Genomic DNA, 24,359 nt, shown 5'->3' with positions numbered 1-24,359 from the left:
GGGCATAGAAGGCTACTCATGAGGCAACCCTGAAAACATTTACCAAGCTGTTTGTTCAATTATATTTGCCTTTGTGATCGCTTCAAAATGGTCTTTTACTTTTAATCTTTCCTCTAATTTGTATTTGCCTTAGTTAGTGGAAACTAGGGTATACTTTAATTCAATCCCTGAACTGAATTGTAACTTCCAGTTGAAATAAGTTAATTTTAACATGTGAGGAGGGGGGTTGCTTAATTATCAGTTTGGCTTCCTTTGCACAGAAATCTTTCATTTTATTGTTTTGTCACTGTTTTGCACTTTATTTCATCCTTAATGGCTTAAGTAGACAGTGTTTCTAGGCTAAGTGAAAATGTTTTGCTGGAACATCATAATGATCAGGATTATAAGTAGAAATTTAAGTAGAAAATTAAATAATAATAATAATAATAATTCAAATGAGTAGCCCTGTTGGTCTGAAGTAGCACAATAAAGTAGCTCTTGTTTGTCTGGCCTCAGCTGCTGTCCACCTTGTATCAACCTATCTTGTCTCTTCATTAGTCAATGCCTGTGAGTGGTAGTGATTATTGACTTACTGTATAAGGAGCTGTTGAGCGCTCAATATTTTTCTATTTGGTGATCCAAGAGAACCTTCTGAAAAGGGCCTGCTGGAGAAGTTAGATTAGGTTGTGTTGTGCTCAGACTATGTTAGGAGGACCCTCTGTCAGCCTGATTTACTTCATAGAGCTGTTGTAAAAATAATTACCCTGAACTTAGAGAAACACCAAGTTGTAATTTCTAAAGGCAGAACAAAAGATAGTGGTGAAAGTAGAATGCAGGCAAATCATTATGATAGTCCAAGAAACATTTTATGTAGATTTAGGCTCTATTAGGTGCTACAGAGAGAATAAGATGTGCTATATTTTGTTGGGTCTTTTGTCCCTCTTCTTTGTAATATCGAACATAACGCATTATTTAATGTGGATTTATGTTGTGTTGCCCCTTCCTGTTGCTAATGCCATGAGGATGTCATCTTACAAAGTGTGTTTACCAAGATATTATAGTGGGAAGGTCTGGCAACTCATTGCCTTTTGTCACTTCAGATTCAATCTTTTGAGTATCAGTAAGTAATTATGGGAACTCTGACAAATACATAGCATCCTTTTATCGCTGGTCGGGACAATTCATCTGGAGAAGCCTTTGTTATTAGAGATTTGGGGTTTCAGTTAGCCTGCTGTGACCTTTTACACATGCAAAAATAGAGGCAAGAGTGGTTCATTGCATGTTCAGATCAGTACCTAGCCCATGATGAGCTGAACCACTTGGTGGATAGTTGAATAATGGGTAAGCTCACTGTGTGTTTTTTGGGGGGGAAATGGGTCAGCTCACTATAGGTTGCTTGGCAATACGAACACAAGAGGAACAACTCAGAACAATTTGGGATTGATCTCGTCTCCAGTCTCTCTGTTCTAAAAATGGTTGTTTTGTATTGTGAAAAAAATGATTTTAAAAAGTGCTATCCAGTCTTGAAGCAAATTGATACACTGTGAAATATAGTACATTTCCCTTGCCTTGTGTCATCTAGGGATAAAATTACATATCTGCCAAAATTTGACACTTCTGCTCCAAAACACTCAGGATAATGATTTATGCTGGTTTATCCAGTTCCCTGCAAGAACAGTTCTTGGAAAAAGGTATTAAAAACACTTCTTGGTACATCCCTTTAGCATATGCTTAGAATTAGATACTCACCAGACACTCCTTTTATGGATATGGCAGTTGTCTTGCTGAAAGCCAGTATTAGAAATGTATGCGTTCTACTTCTTTTAATGGAAGAGTATCAGGATCAAGGCCCTGACCAGGGCAAGGTATTTTCAGGTGGAAATGCATCAGAAGAGGTACAGACTCTTGACTGTCTTCTCAGTAGCTAACTCTGACTTCTTCTCACTTTCCCCCCTACTTCATCATCCCAATTTGTTCAGGAGGACATTTTTATAAAGTGAACAGGATTGTAAGCTATCATCTAGAAACTTCTAGTCATTGATAATTGTTCTTTGCATATGTTATTCTGTTTTGTTGTATTGTTATCGAATTGTTTAATCTTATTATTATACTTTATATAGTGCCCTATATACTCACATATAAGATTAGTTTTTCAGCACCTTTTTTCACATTGAAAAAGCCCCCCTCGGCTTATGCATGGGTAATTGAAATAAAAGCTTGCTCCAGTCAGCCAATTGTTGCATTGCCTTTTGCAAATGTGTACTGCAAGGTGAGCTTGCTCTGATTTGTGTTTCTTTTAAAAGTTGATTTTTCATAGAATCATAGAGTTGGAAGGGGCCATACAGGCCATCTAGTCCAACCCCCTGCTCTACGCAGGATCAGCCCTAAGCATCCTAAAGCATCCAAGAAAAGTGTGCATCCAACCTTTGCTTGAAGACTGCCAGTGAGGGGGAGCTCACCACCTCCTTAGGCAGCCTATTCCACTGCTGAACTACACGGACTGTGAAATTTTTTTTCCTGATATCTAGCCTATATCGTTGTACTTGAAGTTTAAACCCATTGCTGCGTGTCCTCTCTTCTGCAGCCAACAGAAACAGCATCCTGCCCTCCTCCAAGTGACAACCTTTCAAATACTTAAAGAGGGCTATCATGTCCCCTCTCAACCTCCTTTTCTCCAGGCTGAACATTCCCAAGTCCCTCAACCTATCTTCATAGGGCTTGGTCCCTTGGCCCCAGATCATCTTCGTCGCTCTCCTCTGTACTCTTTCAATTTTATCTACGTCCTTCTTGAAGTGAGGCCTCCAGAACTGCACACAGTACTCCAGGTGTGGTCTGAACAGTGCTGTATACAATGGGACTATGACATCTTGTGATTTTGATGTGATGCTCCTGTTGATACAGCCCAAAATGGCATTTGCCTTTTTTACCACTGCATCACACTGCCTGCTTATGTTTAGTTTACAATCCACAAGTACCCCAAGGTCTCGTTCACACACAGTGTTACCTAGAAGTGTATCCCCCATCCAGTAGGCATGCCTTTCATTTTTCTGACCCAGATGCAGAACTTTACACTTATCTTTATTAAATTGCTTCTTGTTCTCATTTGCCCATTTTTCCATTGTGTTCAGATCTCGTTGAACTCTTATCTTCCGGATTATTTGCCAGTCCTCCCAATTTGGTGTCATCTGCAAACTTGATGAGTAGTCCCTCCACCCCCTCATCTAGATCATTAATAAATATGTTAAAAAGTACCGGGCCGAGCACCGAGCCCTGAGTTACCCCGCTACTCACCTCTCTCCAGTCTGATGAAACACCACTGACAACAACTCTTTGAGTGCGGTTCTCTAACCAGTTCCCTATCCACTTAACTATCTGAAAATCCAGATTGCAGTCCTTCAATTTATCCATCAGAACATCATGGGGAATTTTTACAGTTCTTTCTTTCAGTGTTCAGTTTTACAGTTCTTTATTTCAGTGTTTTGTTCTGGAGGGGCACTGTAGATGTAGTTAGAGTAGTCCATTCTCCCAGTTTAGTAGCTGTTGTAGTAGGTTGCCAACTTCGGGTACTGTTGTTCTGCTCTGGTTTGCTGGCCTGGGGGCAACTGTTTGCTTCTCCTGTCAGAGCTCTCTCAGGGTGTCTGGCATCAAGAGAAGAAGGGAAGGTGATTGTAAGCCACTTTAAGACTCCTTTGGTTAGTGAAAAGCAGGGTACAAAAACCAGCAGCTATTCATTCTCTTGACTTTTCTGTATTTGTTGGGGGGGGGGTGGATGGGAGAGCCTGTGATGATGGAGCATTTCCCACCCTCGGCTTATATGAGATTCAATACGTTTTCACAGATTTTGTGGTAAAATTAGGTGCCTCGGTTTATATGCGAGTATATACAGTATATTCTCTTACTTCGTACTGCATCTTATCTTAATTGTATTTAATGTAATATTTTAGGTCTCATTGAGTATGGCAGGCTATCAATGAAGTAAATACACACATTAATAAAATGAACTGTTGTCATGACTTCCTTAGAAAGCGCTCTTATGAAATTTCTAAAATTTGATAGCCTAGATTAAAGGAACTTTTAGTAAAGCTTTTAAAAATGCTTACTTTCTTTTAATGCTGTACTAGTATCCTTGCCTTTTGAACTAAATAAATTCACATATTGGTTTGTTTATTTATTGTATTTATTTATATGCCACAGCTCACAAACCTGCCATCTTGTGGTAGCTAACATCAATAAAAACAATACAATCCCCCAGCTCACTCCACCCTACCCCAGCCTCCCCACCTCCTTTCTCCAATCTGCCAAGTCCCTGGGGTGATGTTAACAGAGGTAAACTTGGGAAGGGGGCTAGATTTTGTCAGCCCAACCTCAACCAGAAGCCTGGTGGAACTGACCCAGTCCAGGTAGGGCCCTCAGCTCTTCTGGGAGCTCATTCCACCAATCAGGGACTATGTCCAGAAAAGCCCTGGTCAAGACCAGGCAGACCTTTCAGGGGCCAGGGATCACCAACCTATTCAGGTTCATGGAGCAAACTGCTGTGCAGGGGGAATAGGTAGGTCCCTCAGGTACACTGGGCCCTGTGTATGGCCTTATAGGTCAAAACCAAAACCTTGAACCTGATCTGGTACACAACTGGCAATCAATGCAGCTGCCTCAGCACTGGCTGGATGTTGACCCTGAAAATGTCCATGTGAGGACCCTAGCAGCTGCATTTTGCACCAGTTGCAATTTCTGGGTCAAGGCCAAGGGTAGGCCTGCTCAGAGCAAGTTACATAAATCGAGCCTGTCACCTGGATCGCTGTAGTAAGGTGTTCCAGAGCCAGAAAGGGTACTAGTAGCCTAGCTTGGTGTAGGTGGAAAAACATCACTTGGGCTACACTGATAACCTGAGCCTCCATTGTAAGGTAGGCATCAAGAATCACGCTCAGATTCCTGACAGAGTGTGATATTACAAAGGATACTACAAAGGTAGTTTCATCTCTTCTTTAAATATGTTGTTGTTGCTAGTTGCGAAGTCGTGTCCGACCCATCACGACCCCATGGACTATGATCCTCCGGGCCTTCCTGTCCTCTACCATTCCCTGGAGTCCATTTAAGTTTGCACCAACTGCTTCAGTGACTCCATCTAGCCACGTCATTCTCTGTCGTCCCCTTCTTCTTTTGCCCTCGATCGCTCCCAGCATTAGGCTCTTCTCCAGGGAGTCCTTCCTTCTCATGAGTTGGCCTCATGAGTTTGAGTTTCATCTTCAGGATCTGGCCTTCTAAGGGGCAGTGAGGGATGATCTCCTCTAGGACTGACTATATATTCTTAAATATATAGGCAAATAAAAGAGAGCAGGGACAATGCTTTAAACCAGTGGTTCCCAACCTTTTTATCACCAGGGACTGGTCAACGTTTGACAATTTTACTGAGGCCCTGGGCGGGGCGGGGGGGGGGGTACATTTATACTAATATCTGTTAGGGAGAGATTTGTCTCTGATCCAACCCCGAGTTGATGATGTTTATTGTACAACTGTATGCTATTTTTTGATCTTTTACAAAAAAAAATAATATTAAGCTTTAATATTCTTAGTCTGAATTTATTTTAATTATTGTTTGTTAACATATTTGTTTTAATTGTTTTACTATTGTTGCTATGATTGTTATGGTATAAATCTGCAACAATAAACTTATTTATTTAAATGTCATTCTTTGGCATGGGATTTAGGTACTTTGGTAGACAACATGGGTGTCTGGTTTGTATAAGGGCTATCTTTCAAATGTCAAGGGGAGCTCCATGAGTATAAACACAGATTTTTCTCAATCATATAAAAAGATGTGGGAGTCATAGGGGAGGATGTTATATCCTTATCCATGGTTCCTCTATGTATTTGTGAAACAGCCTGTAGGGTGGAACGTGTCTGGCTGTCCAAGTTGGAATATGGCCAATCAGGGTGCAGCCAGCTGCTTGCACCCTGATTGGCTCTGCCTCTGGAGCTCCCACCCTCTGTCCTTGGACTCTAGCCTCTTTGGTCTCAGACGCATCTCAGTGCCTGGAGCCAGCAGTAGGTAAGGGGAGAGGGCCCTGGGCAAAGGGTTGTGGTGGAGGGCCTGCTAGACCGGGCCTGCTAACGAGGGCTTCCTAGCCTGCTGACTGCCTGCTAAGGAGCTCTGTCCCAGGCCTGCTAACGAGCTGGCTAGCCCCCACTCGCCCCACTTGATCCTACTACAGACTGCAGCCCAAAGCCACTTTACGCTGCCTGGCCAGGGGAGGGGACCCTTTCTAGGACCGTTCTTAGGAACGGTCTTTGAAGCTAGTAAATTTAATAATAATAATAATAATATTTTGGCAGTATGTAGGAGTCCTGTTTGTGACAACATTTTGTCAACAGATATTTGCCCTGACCTGTGCATTCATTGTTGGAAAAGAACTTGTGTACCCAGCTATGTCCATCTGATTGAAAACTTTGCCTTTTGCATAGAGAAAGCAGTCTTCTCTGCCTTTGATGATAACATATTAAAGCTGCCTTGTAAAAACTGAGACAGGAGGGGAGTTATCTGCCCTCTGCTTTGCTTGCTGTTTTGCCTTTTCCATCAGTTGTTTGTTGCTGGCAAAGGCAGCTGCCAATGGGCTGTATTTTCTATGTAGGGATGTTAATATGGTTAAGTTGTCATCATTTTACTGACCTCAGTCCTTTGTCAGCAGCTGCACATTTGTATAAATTTGCTAGGTGAAGCTGTTTCTTGACATAAGGATAAGTAATGGGAGAAGCTTCATGTGCTCAGTTTATATCTTCCCATCCTCTCAACACTCATGGTGTGTGGTCTGTTGATGTATGTAAAAACAAAAAAAGAGATTAACTATGTAACTCATTCAAGTGGAAATTAATATTGAGGATAATGTTGCTGTCTTACTGTCTTTCAGGTGGCTCTCACTTTCCCCAGGTTGGTCTGAAATGTTGGTCCCAGTATCCTGTGACGTTTGACCAGTTGGCTTGTGGATTGTTTGAAGGTGGGAAAGATTTGTGCTGTCTCTCCCTATAGCAGAAGTATAGAAGTGGCTGTAAAAATAGTGTTCCCTTCCCCTTCCCCTCCCATCTCTTTTTAAAAGGCCATCTCATGTCCCTGACACTGTGTGAGCAGCAATGTGTGGTTATTCTTTTTGTTATGGTTATGGTCCGACTACAATGAAAATTGCTTGAAGGTATATAAAAAAAGAATTCCCAATGCTTGTGAGCAGGTTGATGTCCTTATTCAGTCACAGCTTGGTTTATATAGAATTTAAGTATAGACAAACTCTTGACAATAAAACACTCCATTAGGAAGCAAGTGGATCTGCTGTGAACATTTTGAAAGGTTTAAATTCAGGGGTTGTTGGCTTGGTGTGGGATTTAAACACAGATTTGTGGATAGTATATCTTCAAGCACACTTCTTTTCACCAATGCCTCTTTATTCTCCCTGTGTGAAGGACTATTGATTTAGGGGCCTCAAGAATGAAATCGAAAGCATTTGAAATTCTTTTACCTCCTCTAGTGTAAAATATTTGTCTCCGGTATATGTTTCAAATGGAGTGGCATTTTCAGCTCTTCATAGAAATTGTTATGGCCCAGGCACTATAAATACAAACATAAAGACAAGGATTAATTTTACAAACTTGTTAGCCCTGAGCATATTTTTTTTCTTAATAAGAAAAAATGTTCTTCCTTTTTAAATTAAAAAGAAAAATCATTTTCAGTATAGCTCCCATTGGTTTTGAAAGGCTGGAGTTGCTCAATCCTCTTCCTATAAGGTTGTCGCTCTAATCTGGTCATAACACCCTTCCTGGGGTGACATGTGCTTTTCAAGTCAGCACATCCTTTCCCGGGCAGTGTTGCTTACTGCTGTGTGGTAGATCAAAGCAGCAGGAATCAAATATCCTACCAGGCAGTGCCTGGATTTAATAAGGCAGTAACTGCTGATCCTGCTGACACCATCTATAGTCAATATTAGAGTGAGGACTTTCTGGTTTTTTAGAGCAGTGGTACACAGTGCAGAAAACACCTTTCAGGATAGAACCAATGTGCATTTTCTCTGCACCATAATATTGGGATGATGATATACCTAATAAAATGCTTGAAGTAATGACGCAGTGGTAATGCCCGTGTATGTGTGATGTAAGTGATCAGAATGTCCTTCCTGTCTTCCAGACAACCAATCTTTATTGATAAGGCAGTTAGTCAGGCTTTTTCATCTTATGGCCTACTGAAGTGTGTGGTACGAAAGGGCTCCCTGATGCAGTGCTGTAAAAGCCGTGGCTCAAATTGATGATGTAGTGAAGACAGGATTTTACTTGTTTACTTAAAGTGTCTCTCTTATGTGAAAGAACTGGATCACATTTTGATTTCTGTCACTTCATTTCTCTGTGCTTGGTTGGCAGTGCAGTTGATGACTGGCAGATGAATGTGTGGGTGAACTTGTAAACATAGGGTTGGGGCCAATGGCTCTTCATAGATCTATACCGGGAGTGGCCAAACTGTAGCTCTCCAGATGTCCATGGACTACAGTTCTCATGAGCCCATGCCAGCACATGGAACTGTAGTCCATGGACATCTGGAGAGCCACAGTTTGGCCACCCCTGAGCTATACAATCATTTGGGGATTTGATTTTTAATTCATATACTCCTATATTGCCTCAATTACCTCAAGGTGACATTCAAGGGTAAAACCAATCAGTAACAACAAAAGCAATAAAGACAGCCGCAGCAGTCACAAACTCATCATTATCAGAAATTTAGTTGAGTTGCATTGAAAGCCAAGATAAAGGATGCTTCTTGGGTAAGTAGTTTGAAATACTGTATGAGTTACTGAAGAAGATAGTATATTCAGAATGAATGAAACACTTATTGTTTGTATTATCCCTGTAAAGAGTACTTGTGGCTTTGTTATTCTAGACTAACCACATACACAATTTGGTGCTTAACTTGTTGAATGAACCAGAGGTGGTGTGCTTCTACAATTACTCAGGAAGATTAAGGTAGGTAGCTATTTTCAATTGTCCAGGTAGTTAGGGAAATAGGGTGTGTGGTAATGCTGTGTGTTAGAGGCTACAATTAGTTTGGGTCTATCTTGAGGTGAATAGTTAAGCAGCTGGTTTACAGAAAATAATTGTGCAGTTCTGCCCAAAATTTTGAATCTTGTATAGAGATACTGAAGTTTGCATGTAATGGAGAATCTCATCCTTGGAAAATCCCTCCTTCCCAGCAGAGAAGGAGGGACACACATCTGTAATACTGGGGTGGTGGGAGGAGTTGGAACTCATCACCTACCTGATTGGCCATCTGTCCAATGAATGACCAATCAGGTAGGCTGTCCCGCCTCTGGCTGAGTCCCTCTTCAAATTCTTCCACGTGGAAGAAGTGCCAGCCCACTCTACTGGACTCACTGCGAAAGGTAAGCCATCCAGCAATTGGGAGCTGGGAGGAAGGGGTGAAAGGCCTGGATCTGTGTGCTCTGGTCAGGGGGAGAGGGAGGGAGCCCCTGCCAGTGCTTGCCTCCACCCTGAGCAACTCTGCCATGGCCTCACCAGGCATCAGTGGGCTTGTCCGGGTCTAGGAGGGGGGAAGGCTAACACCCATTGCATTTTTTCTGCAATGGGCTTTTCTGCTGGTGTCTAAATAAAATATTGTTTTACCTTCTTGCAAATTTCTAACCCAGCTAAATAGTGCCTGTGCATGTTCATAGGGAAACAATTACTTGTAGGACTTACATCATCTGGCTTTGTCTCAGTTCTTTGTCACCCCTCCCTCTATTTCTTTTGATGCATCACACTCTTGGTGTGTGTGTGTTAAGTGCCCTCAAGGGGCTTCTGAATTAAATGCATCATTATAGGACTAGTAATCAAGCCCGCTGTACTTAAAAATACAGTGGGCGCTAGGCAAGGGAGCCCCTTGGGCAGCGGCCTGATGCGGCGGAGGCGCTTCACGCCTCCCAATGCGTCAGGCCGCCGGCAAAGGAGTAACTGCGAGCTCCGCGCGGCTCGCAGTTGCTTCCTTGTCGGCAGGGCGGGAATCAGCCGGGCCAATCGGCAGGCGCTTCACGCCTGCCGATTGGCCCGGCCGATGGTCTGTCCGGAGGAAGGAGCCAATCGGCACCCTTCCTCATCCCGGACCGAGCCCGCCCTAACTCCTCCCATTAAGCCTTTACGGCTTTATTTAGTCCGCGGCGCCTGTGGCGCCGCGGGCTGTGTTAAGATGTGGGTGGGTGGGAGAGACCTGTCTTGGCAGTAGTATGTGCAAAAAGGATGTAGGGGATCTTAGTAGACCATACACTAAACAGTCAGCAGTGGAAAGGCAAATAGGATTTGGGGCTGTATCAAAAGAAGTATAGTGTCCAGGCTGTTCTTTACTCTGCTCTGGTTAGACCTCAGTTAGAATAATGTATTCAGTTTTGGGCACCACATTTGAAGGAGGATGTAGACAAACTGGATCATGTCCAGAGGAGAGCAACAAAAATGGTGAGGGGTCTGGAGACCAAGTTGTATGTGGAAAGTTTGAGAGAGCTTGGTCTGTTTAGGCTGGAGAGAAGACGACTAAGAGGTGATATGATAGCCAACTTCAAGTTATTGATGTGCTGTCACATAGAGGATGGAGCAGAGGAGTTTTCTGTTGCCCCAGAAAGTAGGTCTAGAACCAATGGGATAAAATTAATTAAAAAGAATTTCTGGCTAAACATCTGGAAGAAGTTCCTGACAGAGCAGTTTCTCGGTGGAACAAGAGGAGGTATTGGGCTCTCCTTCCTTGGAAGTTTTAAAGCAGAGGCTAGATAGCCACCTCACAGAAATTCTGATTCTGTGACTTTAGGCAGATTGTAAGTGGGTGGGCAGAAGGGATTGTGTCCATGCTTGGCTCGTGTGAATCTTTCAAGAATGACCAGGGAAATGCCAATTGCCATTTTGGGTTCAGGAGACGAATTTCCTTCAGGCCTGACAGGTCATGGGTTCTGGGCTTTTGGCGGGGAGTGGGCCTCATTTGAGCATGGAATTGAACTCACTGTGGGTGGGCAAGTACTTGTGAATGTTCTGCCTTCTGCAGGGGGTTGGACTAGGTGACCCTGGAGGTCATTTACGACTCTATGATTCCACATCATACAATAAAAAAATAAATAAACTGCTATAAACAAACATGTCTACCTATTTTGATCTACCCTTTTGTTTGATGAAATCTTGAACAATTTAAATATCTTTGTTAATTTCTTTGGCAGAATGTAAACATGCAAACGTGGCCAGTGTGCCAGTCTGCTTAAAAGAATAAAATAGTTGTATTAAGAAGAGAAACAACATTGTGTAGAAGGAGGATAGCGAGACCCTAGCTGTCTCTCTGTTCTGTTGTCTTCTTTCTGTCTGTCCAGTTCTGGAGGCAATCAGGGAGGAAGTGTGCTTGAGGGAAGACTCCCCATTGAGCCAGTCAGGACACAGCGGAGATTGTCATTAAGTTTGTCTTTTTGATATTCAGCTGCAATCTTGACTTGGCACTTTCTGCATCAACCTTCATCAGTAGTTGTTTCAAGCCTTCATTATTTTCTGCCAGCAATGAGTGTTATTTGCATATCTCAGATTACTAATGTTCTTTCTGCCAGTTTTCAAGGTACCTTCATCTAATCCAGTTTTTCTTATAACATGTTCTGCATACAGATTGAACAGATGGGGACTCAGTATACTTGTAAGATCCATACACTTTCCAGGGGAAACCCGACTTAATGTTTTCTTTTCCACAACTGTTTGTTCAAGATTTCCTCAAACAAAAGAATTCTGTTGTCTGAAGAATGTGCACACAGTTCTTATTGTGCCTGCTCTCAGCATGGATCTCATTGTGTTGTTTAGCAGGTTAATATTGGTCCATGCTAGCATTGCAGCTGATGTGGTTCCATGAAAAACATCAACTTCCCTTACAATGACACTCTCTGGTTTGGTTGTTTGTGCAATCTGCCTTTTGTTAAAAATCAGGTGATTGGAACACATATGCAGCCTTTGTTTTGTCAGATGTACCAGCTGTTGGTTTATTTCTGGGCACAGTGCAAGGGCCCATTCATTTTGTTATTGGGTCTCTGGAATTCCCTTAAGGTTTTCTTTGTTACTGAAATTAATATAGATTAGCATAGTTGTCTGTAACACTCCCTCTCTATCTTTATCTCTCTCTATATATCTATATATCTATATATATAAATATATAGATATAATGCGTATGTGATTTAATTAAGTCTTTTACATGTGTAGGTGTTAACCTAAAAACACATGAGTGGGTTTATTTTTAGGAAAGAAGGCTTCTCTTTCTCCTTCACACACACGCACATGCACCCCACCTGAAGTGCTAATCCTGGGGCTGCAGCTTGACTGGAAAATTCTCAGAAATCAAACCTTCTCCTTTCTGTGAGAGGAAGTGCATTCCCATTGTAGAAGAGTAACCATAATTGACAGCTATTTTTGATTTTGTTTCTTGCTTTTTTTTTTGATTGCTTTCTTTCTCTTGAAAGCTGTATTAAATAACTGTTCAAAAAGTGGCAATTTAAAAAACCAGCTTCTGATAGGGAAGGGTTTTCTTGAAGAAAGGATGATTGATTGTAGGACATAAAAGTCTATGGATTTTGAGTAACGTCCTCAAATGTCTGCTTTTGAAGCCTGCCTCTTCAACTCTCCATTCTCATTGTTGTTTATTTCTTGTTTGTTTCTTTTCTCCCCCACTCTAGCTGAAATGTATGCTGGTTTCTTTCCCAGTTATTAAGAAGTGAAGGATCCAGAAGTTCGAAACTGAAGGATGCCGTCTGAGGTGTGCCTCAGGTATTGTTCAAGGGAGCTACTCTAGTCAGTTTTCATTTAGTGTGTTTCCACTTATTCAGTGCTCATCTAGAGGATGGCAGCGTGGCAAAATGCATATCTAAATATTCTGCAAAATTGCATCAATATGACAGCACCAGGGAAAGTCCACAAAGTGTTGTTTTTGCAGCTGCGATAGGCTTCAGCGGTTTTCACTGTAGCTTTTGTTTCCCCATAGAAACATTGACTTAACCTCTTAAACATGTGTTCCTTCTGTGTTTTCTCAGCTCATTTGCACATTGAGCACATTGCCATAAAACGATCTGTCTTCCTGCTGGGGAGGGAGAAGGCAGATGACTGAGCATCGTTATGTTGCTTCTAGTGGATCAACCACCAGATTGCCATTTAAACTTTGGCTACAGACTGTTTTTATCGTGGGTGATCATCAGTACAGCAGAAAGAACAGTCAGATTTTTTTTTTTGCCTAGGATGCTAAAAAGAAACAAAACAAGGTTTGGTTTAAGGAATTAACTTGCTGTCAAAACTGCTATGATGGGAATAATGCACAAAAAGGAGGAGGTCATTTTTACAGGTCACTGATATAGAATCATAGCATAAAACGCTATGTAAAATCCAGGTAAAACTCACCCCAAATGGCCGTCAGTGGGAAATATGCACCCAGTAGGGAGAGGGTACTCTCCCCTCAGGGCCAATCACCAGTCTTCCCTCCCCTCCTCTCCCTCCTGCTGCTTTTGGGCATTTACCACAGAAGCATAGAATCATAGAGTTGGAAGGGAACTCCTCGATCATCTAGTCTGACCATCCTGCACTCTGCAGGACACTCACAACCCTATCGCTCATCCACTGTAACCTGCCATCCCCTTGAACCTTCACAGAATCAGCCTCTCTGTCAGATGGCTATCTGGCCTTTGTTTAGAAATTTCCAAAGGTGGAGATTCCACCACCTCCCAAGGAAGCCTGTTCCACTGAGAAACTGCTCTGTCAGGAACTTCCTCTGGATGTTTAGACAGAATTTCTTTTGAATTAATTTCATCCCATTGGTTCTGGTCCGTCCCTCCGGGGCAAGAGAAGAACAACTCTGCTCCATCCTCTATATAGCAGCCGTTTAAATATTTGGCTATCAGATCCCCTCTTAGTCGTCTCCTCTCCAGGCTAAACAGACCAAGCTTTCCCAACCTTTCCTCATACATCTTGGTCTCCAAACCCCTCATCATCTTTGTTGCCTTCCTCAGGACATGCTCCAGTTTGTCTACATCCCTCTTCAACTATGGTGCCAAAAACTGAACACAGTGCTCCAAGTAAGGCTGAACCAGAGCAAAGTGGTACCATCATGTCCCAAGATCTGGACACGATACTCCATTTGATACAGCCCCAAATCCCATTTGCCTTTTTTTGCCACTGAGTCACACTGCTGACACATATTAAATTTATGTTCTACTAAGACTCCGAGATCCTTTTCTCACATACTACTGCTAAGACAAGTTTCCCCCATCTTATATTGGTGTATATTGTTTTTCCTGCCTAAATGCAGTAATTCACATTTGTCCCTATTGAATTTCATTTTATTCAGTTTAGACCAGTTCTCAAGCCTATCAGGATCATCCTGTATTCTGATTCTGTCTTCTGTTGTGTTTGCTACCACTCCCAGTTTACTATCATCTGCAAATTTAATAAGTATCCCCTCTAATCCCTCATCCAAATCATTTATAAGTATGTTGAACAACACAGGTCCCTGGACAGATCCCTGGGTACTCCACTTGTCACTCTTCTTTAAGAGGATGCTGAACCATTAACAAGTACTCTTTCAGTATGATCTGTCAACCAGTTATCAATCCACCTGTCATAATTAGGATCCATACTGCATTTTACCAACTTATCAACAAGAATATCATGTGGAAACTTATCAAAAGCTTTACTGAAACCCAAATAAACTATGTCCACGGCATTCCCCTGATCCAGCAAGATAGTTATTTTCTTGAAAAAAAGAGATAAGGTTGGTGAGATGTAACTTGTTCTTGAGAAACCCGTGCTGAGTCTTAGCTCTCTATTCCAGCTGCTCCAGAATTTTGCTGGATGCATTATCCCTTTGTTTTGGATCTGTGACCCATCAGCAAAGCTGCAGAAATGTCCTATGTTCCTTGCATCTGCAGACAGAGGGGTCCAGTGCCTTGTCTATAAGTCTGTACATTGATATCCTAACTCCTTTACATGTTGATATCCTAACTCTTTTCGGTGTGGCACACCCCACAAATGTACTTGTGAGCTGAGCTAGGCTTAGAGAAGTTCATCCAGCCAGCTCCTTGGCTCTTCCTCCACCCTGTAGCTATTAAACAATACTGACTGTCCCCAAGATTCAACATCTGAATGGCGATGGAAATGATGTGTTTATTTTCTTATTTTATCTTTTGCAGTATTCAAGATATGCTGACTGGCCAGAGGCTATGCCAGTCCAGCTCTCATAATGATGCCGTCTTGGCTGCTCTCAACCAACAGAGAAGTGATGGAATCCTCTGTGATATAACGCTTGTTGCAGAGGAACAGAAATTCCATGCCCATAAGGCAGTGCTAGCAGCATGCAGTGACTACTTCAGAGTAAGTTAATGTAATGTACTTCAGATGGGGGGTGTAGTGAATGTGCAAGAGGCTGAAAGCTGTTAAAACCCAATTGGACAACAACCATGATATATTTCTGTTTCTGCCAGTGTCTCCAAATGTCAATGTGGATTTTAATAGGAGTATTACAGAAGACCTGGCCACCCTCGTACCACTCCGCTGAGCACAATCAGAAGCCTTTCTCTTTCTGCCTATCCAATTTAATGATGGTTGTATCCATCCCCCTGTCTTTCTGCTATTCAGTTTTTGTGTTCACTTTATTGGGTAGGGGGAGGGATATATATCCATCTGTTGAAAGTTGCACCTAGATTTACACAGCTTTTGATTTGCATTCACCACCTTTGAACCAGTCATACAAGTTACTCAAGGAAAAAAGTTTAGGAGTAACCAAAGCGAGACATGTTGCTGGGAGAATTGCCATTTGGTAACTGCATCATATCAGTCCACATTTCATCAGTTTGTCTGAACAGCCTTGGTGAGTAATTTGACTGTAACTTCAATTTTTCCAGCTTACTGAAGAGAAAAAAAAGTTTTGTTTAATAGAAGCTTAAGGGAATGTTATTTACCTCAATGTCAATAGTGTTATTTACCTCAGTGTCATGAAATGCTTTAGCTACCAATTTATACGCATAAGCCTCTATTGAAGGAAAAGGATGCTTTCCCTCCAGGCCTATTGCAGCTCAGCATTTATGTCCATTAAGAAACTACATGGCTTTCCTTTACAAACATTGTCAAGCCAGAAGGGGAAGTCAATGGCTACATGACAGAGAGATTCATGGTTGGCCTGTCTTCATGGTTTCTTTATGCACACATCCAAATGTACCAACATATAGGGAAGGGCTCATGGGCCACTGCAAGTAAATGGTACACTGAAAGGGTTTTCTGTTTCTCTTTATTACTAGGAATGATGTGATGTTGCTTTTTCCTACTATTATGATTGATTTTTGTCAGATTCTATGATATTGTTACTAGAAATATGAATGTTTTGCAATAAAATGATTCATGGCTTCATGGATCATTTGACTTTAAGAAGACCAAGAATGTAGTGTCACTAATTTGATCTACCTTGATATTATAGTTCAGTACATTCAGATGGACCCACTTGCATCTTGGTATATGGCTTTCACTTAGCTTAGTCTTCCTGTGTTTATTAGACAACAATTACTTTACAGCTTCTCTGTTTCCATTTCTATTTTCTCCTCCCCATTGTTCTCAGTTTTGCAACTGTATGCCAAGACCCTCCTACCTCCTCTTCTAATTATTCTCTTTTTTCTTGATTATCTTCCCAGTGGCCACAACCCTTAAGTGGCCTTGGCAGCTGATCACGATTTGTGGTTGTCAGAGTGCTCTGCCAAGGGTGAGGTGGGATCATGTTCAGACAACTGCAAGAGTTTTATGTTGCTTTCCAGGCATTTCCATAATCCCAATCCTATCCTTATTTCTTGGGATATTTGCCAGGTCAACAGAAATGATTATTCCTGGAGATGTGGCAGACTTACAGTTTTGAAACCCTGCCTCTCAAACTTTTTCCACTAAGTTTTCTGAAACAGGTTTAAAAAGCTGCCAGCTGCTGTTTTTCTTTCTCATCTTCTAGACTGCATGACTGAGATCTGGATCCATCATAATCATCACTCCTTCACTTTATTTTGGAAATCTGACCTCCTACTTCCATCTGTCTAGATAGTATTTTACTAGCTTTTTATAGCTTTTTTTTTGTCTTGCCCATCTTTCTTTCTCTGATATGTATTCTTTTCTTTTAGTAGTTTCCATCTTTCTGTCTGCATATCTTAATATTATATGTGAATTCCCATTCTGACTCCATTGACTTTACATTCCTTTTCTTTTACCACATTCTGCAGCTGATTTGGCCCTCCCCCCACTGTTTTGAAGGTGAGTTGCAGGTCACATGTGAAATACTTGTTGAGTTGGGGATTCCTTCAACTCAGCTTGCATTTCTCATATTGTGTAATCAGACCCTAATTCTGATGGATAGAAGTTTGCCATAGCCTTTATGTAAACATATCTATATACACACACACATACACAAATACAAGGGTTTGGGGTTTGAACACTGATTCATATAAACTGTGCAAATTCTCAGACACATACTGACATAACTGAATGTTTATTGAGAAAACTAATAATGCAAGAGTTAATGAACAGAATATGAGGTGAAAGGAGCAAGCAAACCTAACATAAATAACTTCTAACCTAAGCAAATTGTACTAGTCTAAAGAGAGACAAAAAGATGGGGAGCTGGTAAGGAGCAATACAAGCCTGTCTGGCTAGTGGAATCAGGAACATAAGAGAAACCATGTTGGATCAGACCAATGGCTCATCCAGTTCAACATGCTGTGTCGCACAGTGGCCAGAACAGGTGGTCCAGATGCCCTCTCACTGTTCTCCCCCACAAGTGCCAAGAATATTGCCCAGACACAGTGTTCCACCTATATGTTGTGGCTAATAGCCACTGATGGACTTCTGTTCCATGCTATCCAATCCCCTCCTGAAGCTGTCTATGCTTGTAGCTGCTACCACTTCCTGTGGCAGTGATTTCCATGTGGATAAAGAAGTAATTTCTTTAATGTGTTCTAAACCTATGGCTCATTCATTTAAGTTCTTGTATTGTGAGAAAGGGAGAAAAGTACTTCTTTCTCTCTCTCATGCATCATTTTGTCAAGCTCTATGCTGTCACCCCTCAGTCGTTTCTAAACTAAACAACCCTAATCCCTTTAACCTTTCTTCATAGGGAGGGTGTTCTATTGCCTTGATCATTTTAGTTGTCCTTTTCTGCAACTTTTCCAAAGCTGTAATATCTTTCTTGAGGTGTGGTGATCAGAACTGTATGCAGCGTTCCAAGAGAGGTTGCACCGTAGGGCCATTATAATACTGACTGACTTGTTTTAAATCTCCTTCCAGGATGGTTTGCCAAAAGGAAGAAGAAATGGTGGTGGAGGGAGTGAAATAGGAAACACAGCGTGGTCTTCAGGGCACCTGTGCTGAATCACAGGAATGATGCAGCTTCACACACACATTCCCACTACACTCCCATACAGTACTGAGGATCCCATGGCTGTCTTTCAACGCAAAATATGTTAGGGTAGAGGGGAAAGATGATGCTTCTCAGTCTGGACTGGATTGGATTGGAAGCAAGTGTTTTAAACCCCTTTGCTAGAAATAATGGTTAGGCAAGAAAGTATAATCTCAAGGAGGGGGATATCGGGGATGCTGATGTTTCCGTAATTTGGTTCCTATCCCAGGTAGAATAACAAACTGCCTTATTTGGTTGCCCTTTGGTGAGATTGCATTCTGGATGAAAACATGGCAGTACTACCCTGAGAACTGGATGTGTTTGTTTGTTATCAGTAAATATTTTGCAGGAATCAGTTAAACAAGACAACACAAGACATTGTATCTGAAGAAGTGTGCATGCACATGAAAGCTCATACCTTGAATAAAACTTTGTTGGTCTTAAAGATGCTGTTCTAAGACAACAGTATTACTCTGAAAGGATGAGAAAGGAGTTAATCATGTGTCAGTTCTCAGATAAACAGCCAGTTGCTTTTTTTTCTCCTTTTTGAAGTAGAGGAAATGCTTTATGTACTGAGATTTCCCCCTTTGCTTCCTAGATTAGATGGTTTGGTAGCTTTCTGTATCCCATAGCTTGGGGGGAGACCAAATTAAGAAATTAATTAAAAGTAACGTATTGTCCTTTTGGATGGATCCATAGAGGGATCCCAGCTGCATTGGGGAGTTCTGATGAGAGGTCTTATATGTTTATTACAGTATCTCCGTTTATGATAGCCCTGTAGATTAGCCAATTTACTTGGCTGATTTCCTAATCGAAATGTATCATAGCTTTCCCTTCCAATTTCTGTGTGTCAGTGAATTTTTAAGTCCTTTCTGAAAAGCAGATGCCTTCAGAACTGTTTCATTTTTCCATGCTATGTCATCGCTTACTTGCTTTGTAGTTATTGATGAGATTTGTCAGATACGTGCAAGGCTTGTCAGCCCAAATAAATACAAGATAGGCTGTACTGCATGAAGTTTTACAGCCTTTTAAAATATTTTCTGTCTCACAAGGAATGCTTTGCAAAAGTGTCAGTAACTGAGTGCATAAGTGATATGTTTAATATGCATCTCTTGTGAGCTGTGTCAGAATGCCTCACACAACAATGTGTAAGGTTACGTCTAATTTTTTTTTTTAAACAGACGTTTCATTCATTAGAATATTTTTCTGGCTAAGGTCAAGTCTTCAAGATATAATTCCTTACAGTCCAATAGATTTGATTGCACTGGCAGAGAGTAAAAGAGCATGCCCAGTTTTCTTGATGCTAATTAGAAATGACGGGATATTTTTACGCACACTTTAAAAAGTCTTATGGGCAATCATCTGCTCTTTCTCTGCTGGATCGACTTAATACTGAAAATTACAGTGACCTTCATGTTAGAACTTATGTGTCTAATTAGGGATCCTTCTATGTGTTGCTGATAGGAACAAGAATCCAGGAAGCTGTTAGACTATACTGTAATGGGTTTCTGGTATATATTTGTTATTCAAAGACAAAGGCCGAAAGTAGATAACTGAAAGGTTGCTACACTTGGGGTTATACATTTGTCAGATCATATAGCAGCCTTCCATGCCATCCTGAGTTTTATAGCATTGCTTTGGGTGAAGTTTATGGGCTTATGATAGGCAGTTGAGCCTCTAAAAAATGGCTGTGACAGACAGGTTAGACTGGTAAAACAGTGGTTCAATTGGAAGAGCATCTAGCTGAATGAAGCTGTGAACAAGAACAGCTTGAAGCTGAGTGAAAAGGGTCCGTTTGTTACAAAGGATCCCAAATCTTAGAATAGGGAAACAGTTCAAAAGTTTACTTTAAAAGAAACTTTGTAACCTTTACATGATCGACTCCATTGTTAGTTCAAACCAGAAAAAAAACTCTTTGCTTAACCTTGTGAGCTGGTTGTCTCAGGGAATGAAGCATGCACTCACACTCACCCCTCCCCACAGTAAAAGTTTGTTGGCAGCATGAATGAAGCAGTGTTTGAGTTTCCAATCCCAATAGCTCTGTGCAGTATCTGAACAAGGGGTGATTATTAAAAGAGACCAGGCTATTCTCTGTGTTGATCTCTCTGTGAGTAAGAGGGAGGACCTGGTCTGTGAAATGGTCATGGTTCTCCCTTTATTTAAAAAAGGCAAGATGGTTATTAATGTATGACTGCCTGACCTACCAGTAACCCTGAACCTAAAAAAGCTGCCATATTGAGGATGGAGCAGAGTTGTTCTCGCTTGCCCCGGAGGAACGGACCAGAACCAAATTTTTAAACAGAGGCTGGATAGCCATCTGACAGAGAGGCTTATTCTGTGAAGGTTTAAGGGGGTAGCAGGTTATAGTAGATGAGGGATAGGGTTGTGAGTGTCCTGCATAGTGCAGGGGGTTGGACTAGATGGCCCATGAGGTCCCTTCCAACTCTGATTCTATGATTCTATAAATTGGCAACTAGATATTATAAAGGCTTACACTCAGTTCATAGTAGCTCCCACATGAGCTACTTGCCATGTGGGTGCTCCAGCAGGGATGCAGAGAAGTGCTGATTTATAAACCAACTGTTCTCCGTGTATGTGTGTCTTTAAGTGCAGCCACTCAAATCTGCTTGATCACAATGGCCCTTTTTCAAGCTTGTATTTGGTTGGATCTTCAGAATAACAGTGCAAAAGATGTGGGTAACAAAAGCTTTTCCAAAACATTCTTGGCAGTTTTTATTATGGCCACATAAAGTAGATCGTTTTATTTCCCATATATTACTGGTAAGAGATTAAGGGGAACTTTCCCGAATCACCTAGTAAGATTACGGTTGAAGTGCTATTGAGAAATGCTTTTGCTGTAGTCTTCTGATTACTGCCCACGATGTTAAGAAATGGTTTTAATTTGGGACCATTTGGGATCTGAAAATGAATAATAATAGTTTCCCCTGGAATCTCCTAAGCATTATAGGTTGTATAAAACATACTTTTTCTTTATTTCTTCTCCTAGGCAATGTTCAGTCTTTGTATGGTTGAAAGTGGAGCAGATGAGGTGAATCTTCATGGCATCACAAGCATAGGTTTGAAGCAAGCTCTGGAATTTGCATACACTGGGCAGGTAAAGTAACTAACTTACTCTGTCTATAAAGTTTATAAGGCCCCTGCAGAACTGGCAATCCACTTTTTGTATTGTCCATAGCAGGAGTCCCAAGCTTTTTTGAGCCTGTGGGCGCCTTTGGAATTCTGAGCTTGGATTGTAGGTGCAAGAACAAAATGCCTGCTGCAGAAGTGGGAGCCAACCACAAAACGGCTGCCACAAGGAAGTATTCCAGTAGGAGTTAGCCATCACTGGATCCTATTGAAATCAATGGAACACACACTAGTAATCGTGGCTATATCCCATTGTTTTTCTGTGTTCTGGCATTACCTTTGTAACATTTTTAGGGGTCTCCTGGCTATCCCTCTTTCTCCTGTTGCAGTGAAACTTGCTATGTTCTGAGACATTCCCGAGTTGGTTTGAGGAAGATTAAAGATAAAAAAATTACATAGAGATTTGGAATATGTTGCCCTTGGCTTCCTCAACCTTGGAACAGCAGGACTTTCAGTAAATGCTGCTATGCAATGGCAAATACTTTGCATAGATTGATTTTAAATTATTCCTTAACAGTTAATGGACTGCTGAAAGTTTGGACTTGATGGATCTCTGCTAATGGCAGTTCTGAAAAGATTTCTCTGTGGGTCTGTATTCCAAGATAATATGGTACCTGGGTGATAGTTGATGCAAAATAAAGAACTAGTTACTGTATTTGCTGGCAGAAAACATGCCTCCAAGTGGGGGGGGGGTCGTCCTATATGCTGGGTGCACTTCAGTTGGGATAGACAGAGCTGCCCATAGTGGCCTCCCGATGCCCGCCCACCTCATTCTACATACCATCCAGTTTCGCTCGTTATCCAGTGCGGCCGCAGCGGGTCATCAGCGAGGCTGTGGTGAGCATCAGCAGCGAGAAGGGTGCCAGCCTTTTGGGCATGACCAGCCCGTTCTGCTCGGCGGGAAGCAGTGGCACTCCGGCCCGCCCCTTGTCTATGCAGAGCTCGCATATGCGCACTTGCGCACTAGTGCCGGTCACAGGGAGATGCAAGGTATATAACAAATGCTATATTTTGAGTGGAAATAGTGTGTGGGGGGGTCATCTTATACACCCAGTTGTCTTATACGCTGGCAAAAAAAGTTGCTGTCAGTGCCATTGGCCCACTGACTTCAATGGACTTAGAAAAGGGAAACTTTTCTTATGACACTGGAAGTCCCCCAAACTAGCACAACTGGAATGGAACCATAGTGTTGGATCCTAAATTGCCTTTCCACTTACCATAAGCACATCTACTTGAGAAAAAGGGAAAGACAATTTTTGCTAACTCTCCCCTTGATTCCCTTTACATTCTTGGGGAGCCACTGACTCATGAGGAAACAGTTTTGGGAGGCACAGCAGGAGAAGGGCAGCAGGGAAGTTGCTATTTATATAGTGCAGCTCTGCTTATGTTTCAGAGGATCCAAGCTATGGTGTCTTACCATAGTTTCTGATTGGACTGAGTCATGAAATTTTTATTGTTTTTATCAAGCTAAGTTTCACTTATGTGCCACCTAGTTCTGTTTTCCCCCTTCAAGGATCGCTGCCTTGTTGTGGCAAGGGGGCTTGCGTAGTTCAGTGAAGCTATGAGCTATACCGTGCAGGGCCACCCAAGACGGACAGGTCATAGCTGAGAGCTCTGACAAAAGGTGATCCACTGAAGAAGGAAATGGCAAACCACTCCAGTATCTTTGCCATGAAAACTCTATGGACAGTTCCAATAGGCATAACGATATGACGCCGGAAGATGAGCCCCTCAGGTCGGAAGGTGTCCAATATGCTACTGGGGATGAGCAGACAGCTAGTACGAGTAGCGCCAGAATGAATGAAGCGACTGGGCCAAAGCCGAAAGGACGCTCAGTTGTGGAAGTAACTGGTGGCGAAAAGACAGTCCGATGCTGTAAAGATTTTTATTCCATAGGAACCTGGAACGTCAGATCCATGAATCAAGGCAAGCTGGACGTGGTCAAACAAGAAATGACAAGACTGAACATCGACATTTTAGGAATCAGTGAACTAAAATGGACAGGAATGGGTGAATTTAATTCAGATGACCATCAGGTATACTACTGTGGACAAGAATCTCGCAGAAGAAATGGAGTAGGTCTCATAATCAATAAGAGAGTAGGAAAAGCAGTCTTGGGATACAATCCCCAAAATGACAGAATGATCTCAGTTCGAATCCAAGGCAAACCATTCAACATCACAGTGATCCAGGTCTATGCCCCAACCACTGCTGCTGAAGAGGATGAAGTTGATCAGTTCTATGAAGCCCTACAACACCTTCTAGAAGCAACGCCAAAAAATGATGTGCTTATCATCATGGGGGATTGGAATGCTAAAGTAGGAAGCCAAAAGATAACCGGGATAACAGGCAAGTTTGGCCTTGGAGTACAAAATGAAGCAGGGCACAGGCTGGTAGAATTTTGTCAAGAGAATACAATGGTCATAGCAAACACTCTTTTCCAACAACCCAAGAGACGACTCTATACATGGACATCACCAGACGGTCAACACAGAAATCAGATTGACTATGTGCTCTGCAGCCAAAGATGGAAAAGTTCTATCCAGTCAATAAAAACAAGACCAGGAGCTGATTGTGGTTCAGATCATGAGCTTCTTGTTGCAAAATTTAGGCTTAAATTGAAGAAAGTAGGGGAAAGCACTAGGCCACTCACGTATGAACTAAATCATATCCCTGACGAATACACAGTAGAGGTGACAAATAGATTTAAGAAATTAGATCTGATAGACAGAATGCCTGAAGAACTATGGACGGAGGTTCGCAACATTGTACAAGAGGTAGCAACTAAAACCATCCCAAAGAA

At 41.9% G+C, this 24,359-nt stretch overlaps 1 protein-coding gene across 6 annotated transcripts in view; it reads left to right on the top strand.

The window, feature by feature from the left end:
• Window positions 1-24,359, top strand: part of KLHL32 (kelch like family member 32) — a 103,914-nt gene that overhangs the window by 2,363 nt on the left and 77,192 nt on the right. For 4 of the 6 annotated variants that reach the window (XM_077303758.1, XM_077303764.1, XM_077303792.1 and 1 more), the window contains exons 2-6: window positions 6,882-6,968; window positions 8,888-8,970; window positions 12,678-12,768; window positions 15,177-15,357; window positions 21,417-21,524. In XM_077303758.1, the coding sequence (XP_077159873.1) occupies window positions 12,746-12,768; window positions 15,177-15,357; window positions 21,417-21,524 (312 nt within the window). In that variant the 5' untranslated portion in view covers window positions 6,882-6,968; window positions 8,888-8,970; window positions 12,678-12,745. The remainder of the gene's footprint in view (window positions 1-6,881; window positions 6,969-8,887; window positions 8,971-12,677; window positions 12,769-15,176; window positions 15,358-21,416; window positions 21,525-24,359) is intronic. The other 2 variants (XM_077303774.1, XM_077303803.1) reach the window with 1 other exon arrangement.

Source organism: Paroedura picta, chromosome 1 (genome assembly GCF_049243985.1).
Source record: "Paroedura picta isolate Pp20150507F chromosome 1, Ppicta_v3.0, whole genome shotgun sequence".
In the NCBI taxonomy this organism is placed as follows: domain Eukaryota; kingdom Metazoa; phylum Chordata; class Lepidosauria; order Squamata; family Gekkonidae; genus Paroedura; species Paroedura picta.
This window is presented reverse-complemented; position numbering and strand designations above follow the sequence as displayed.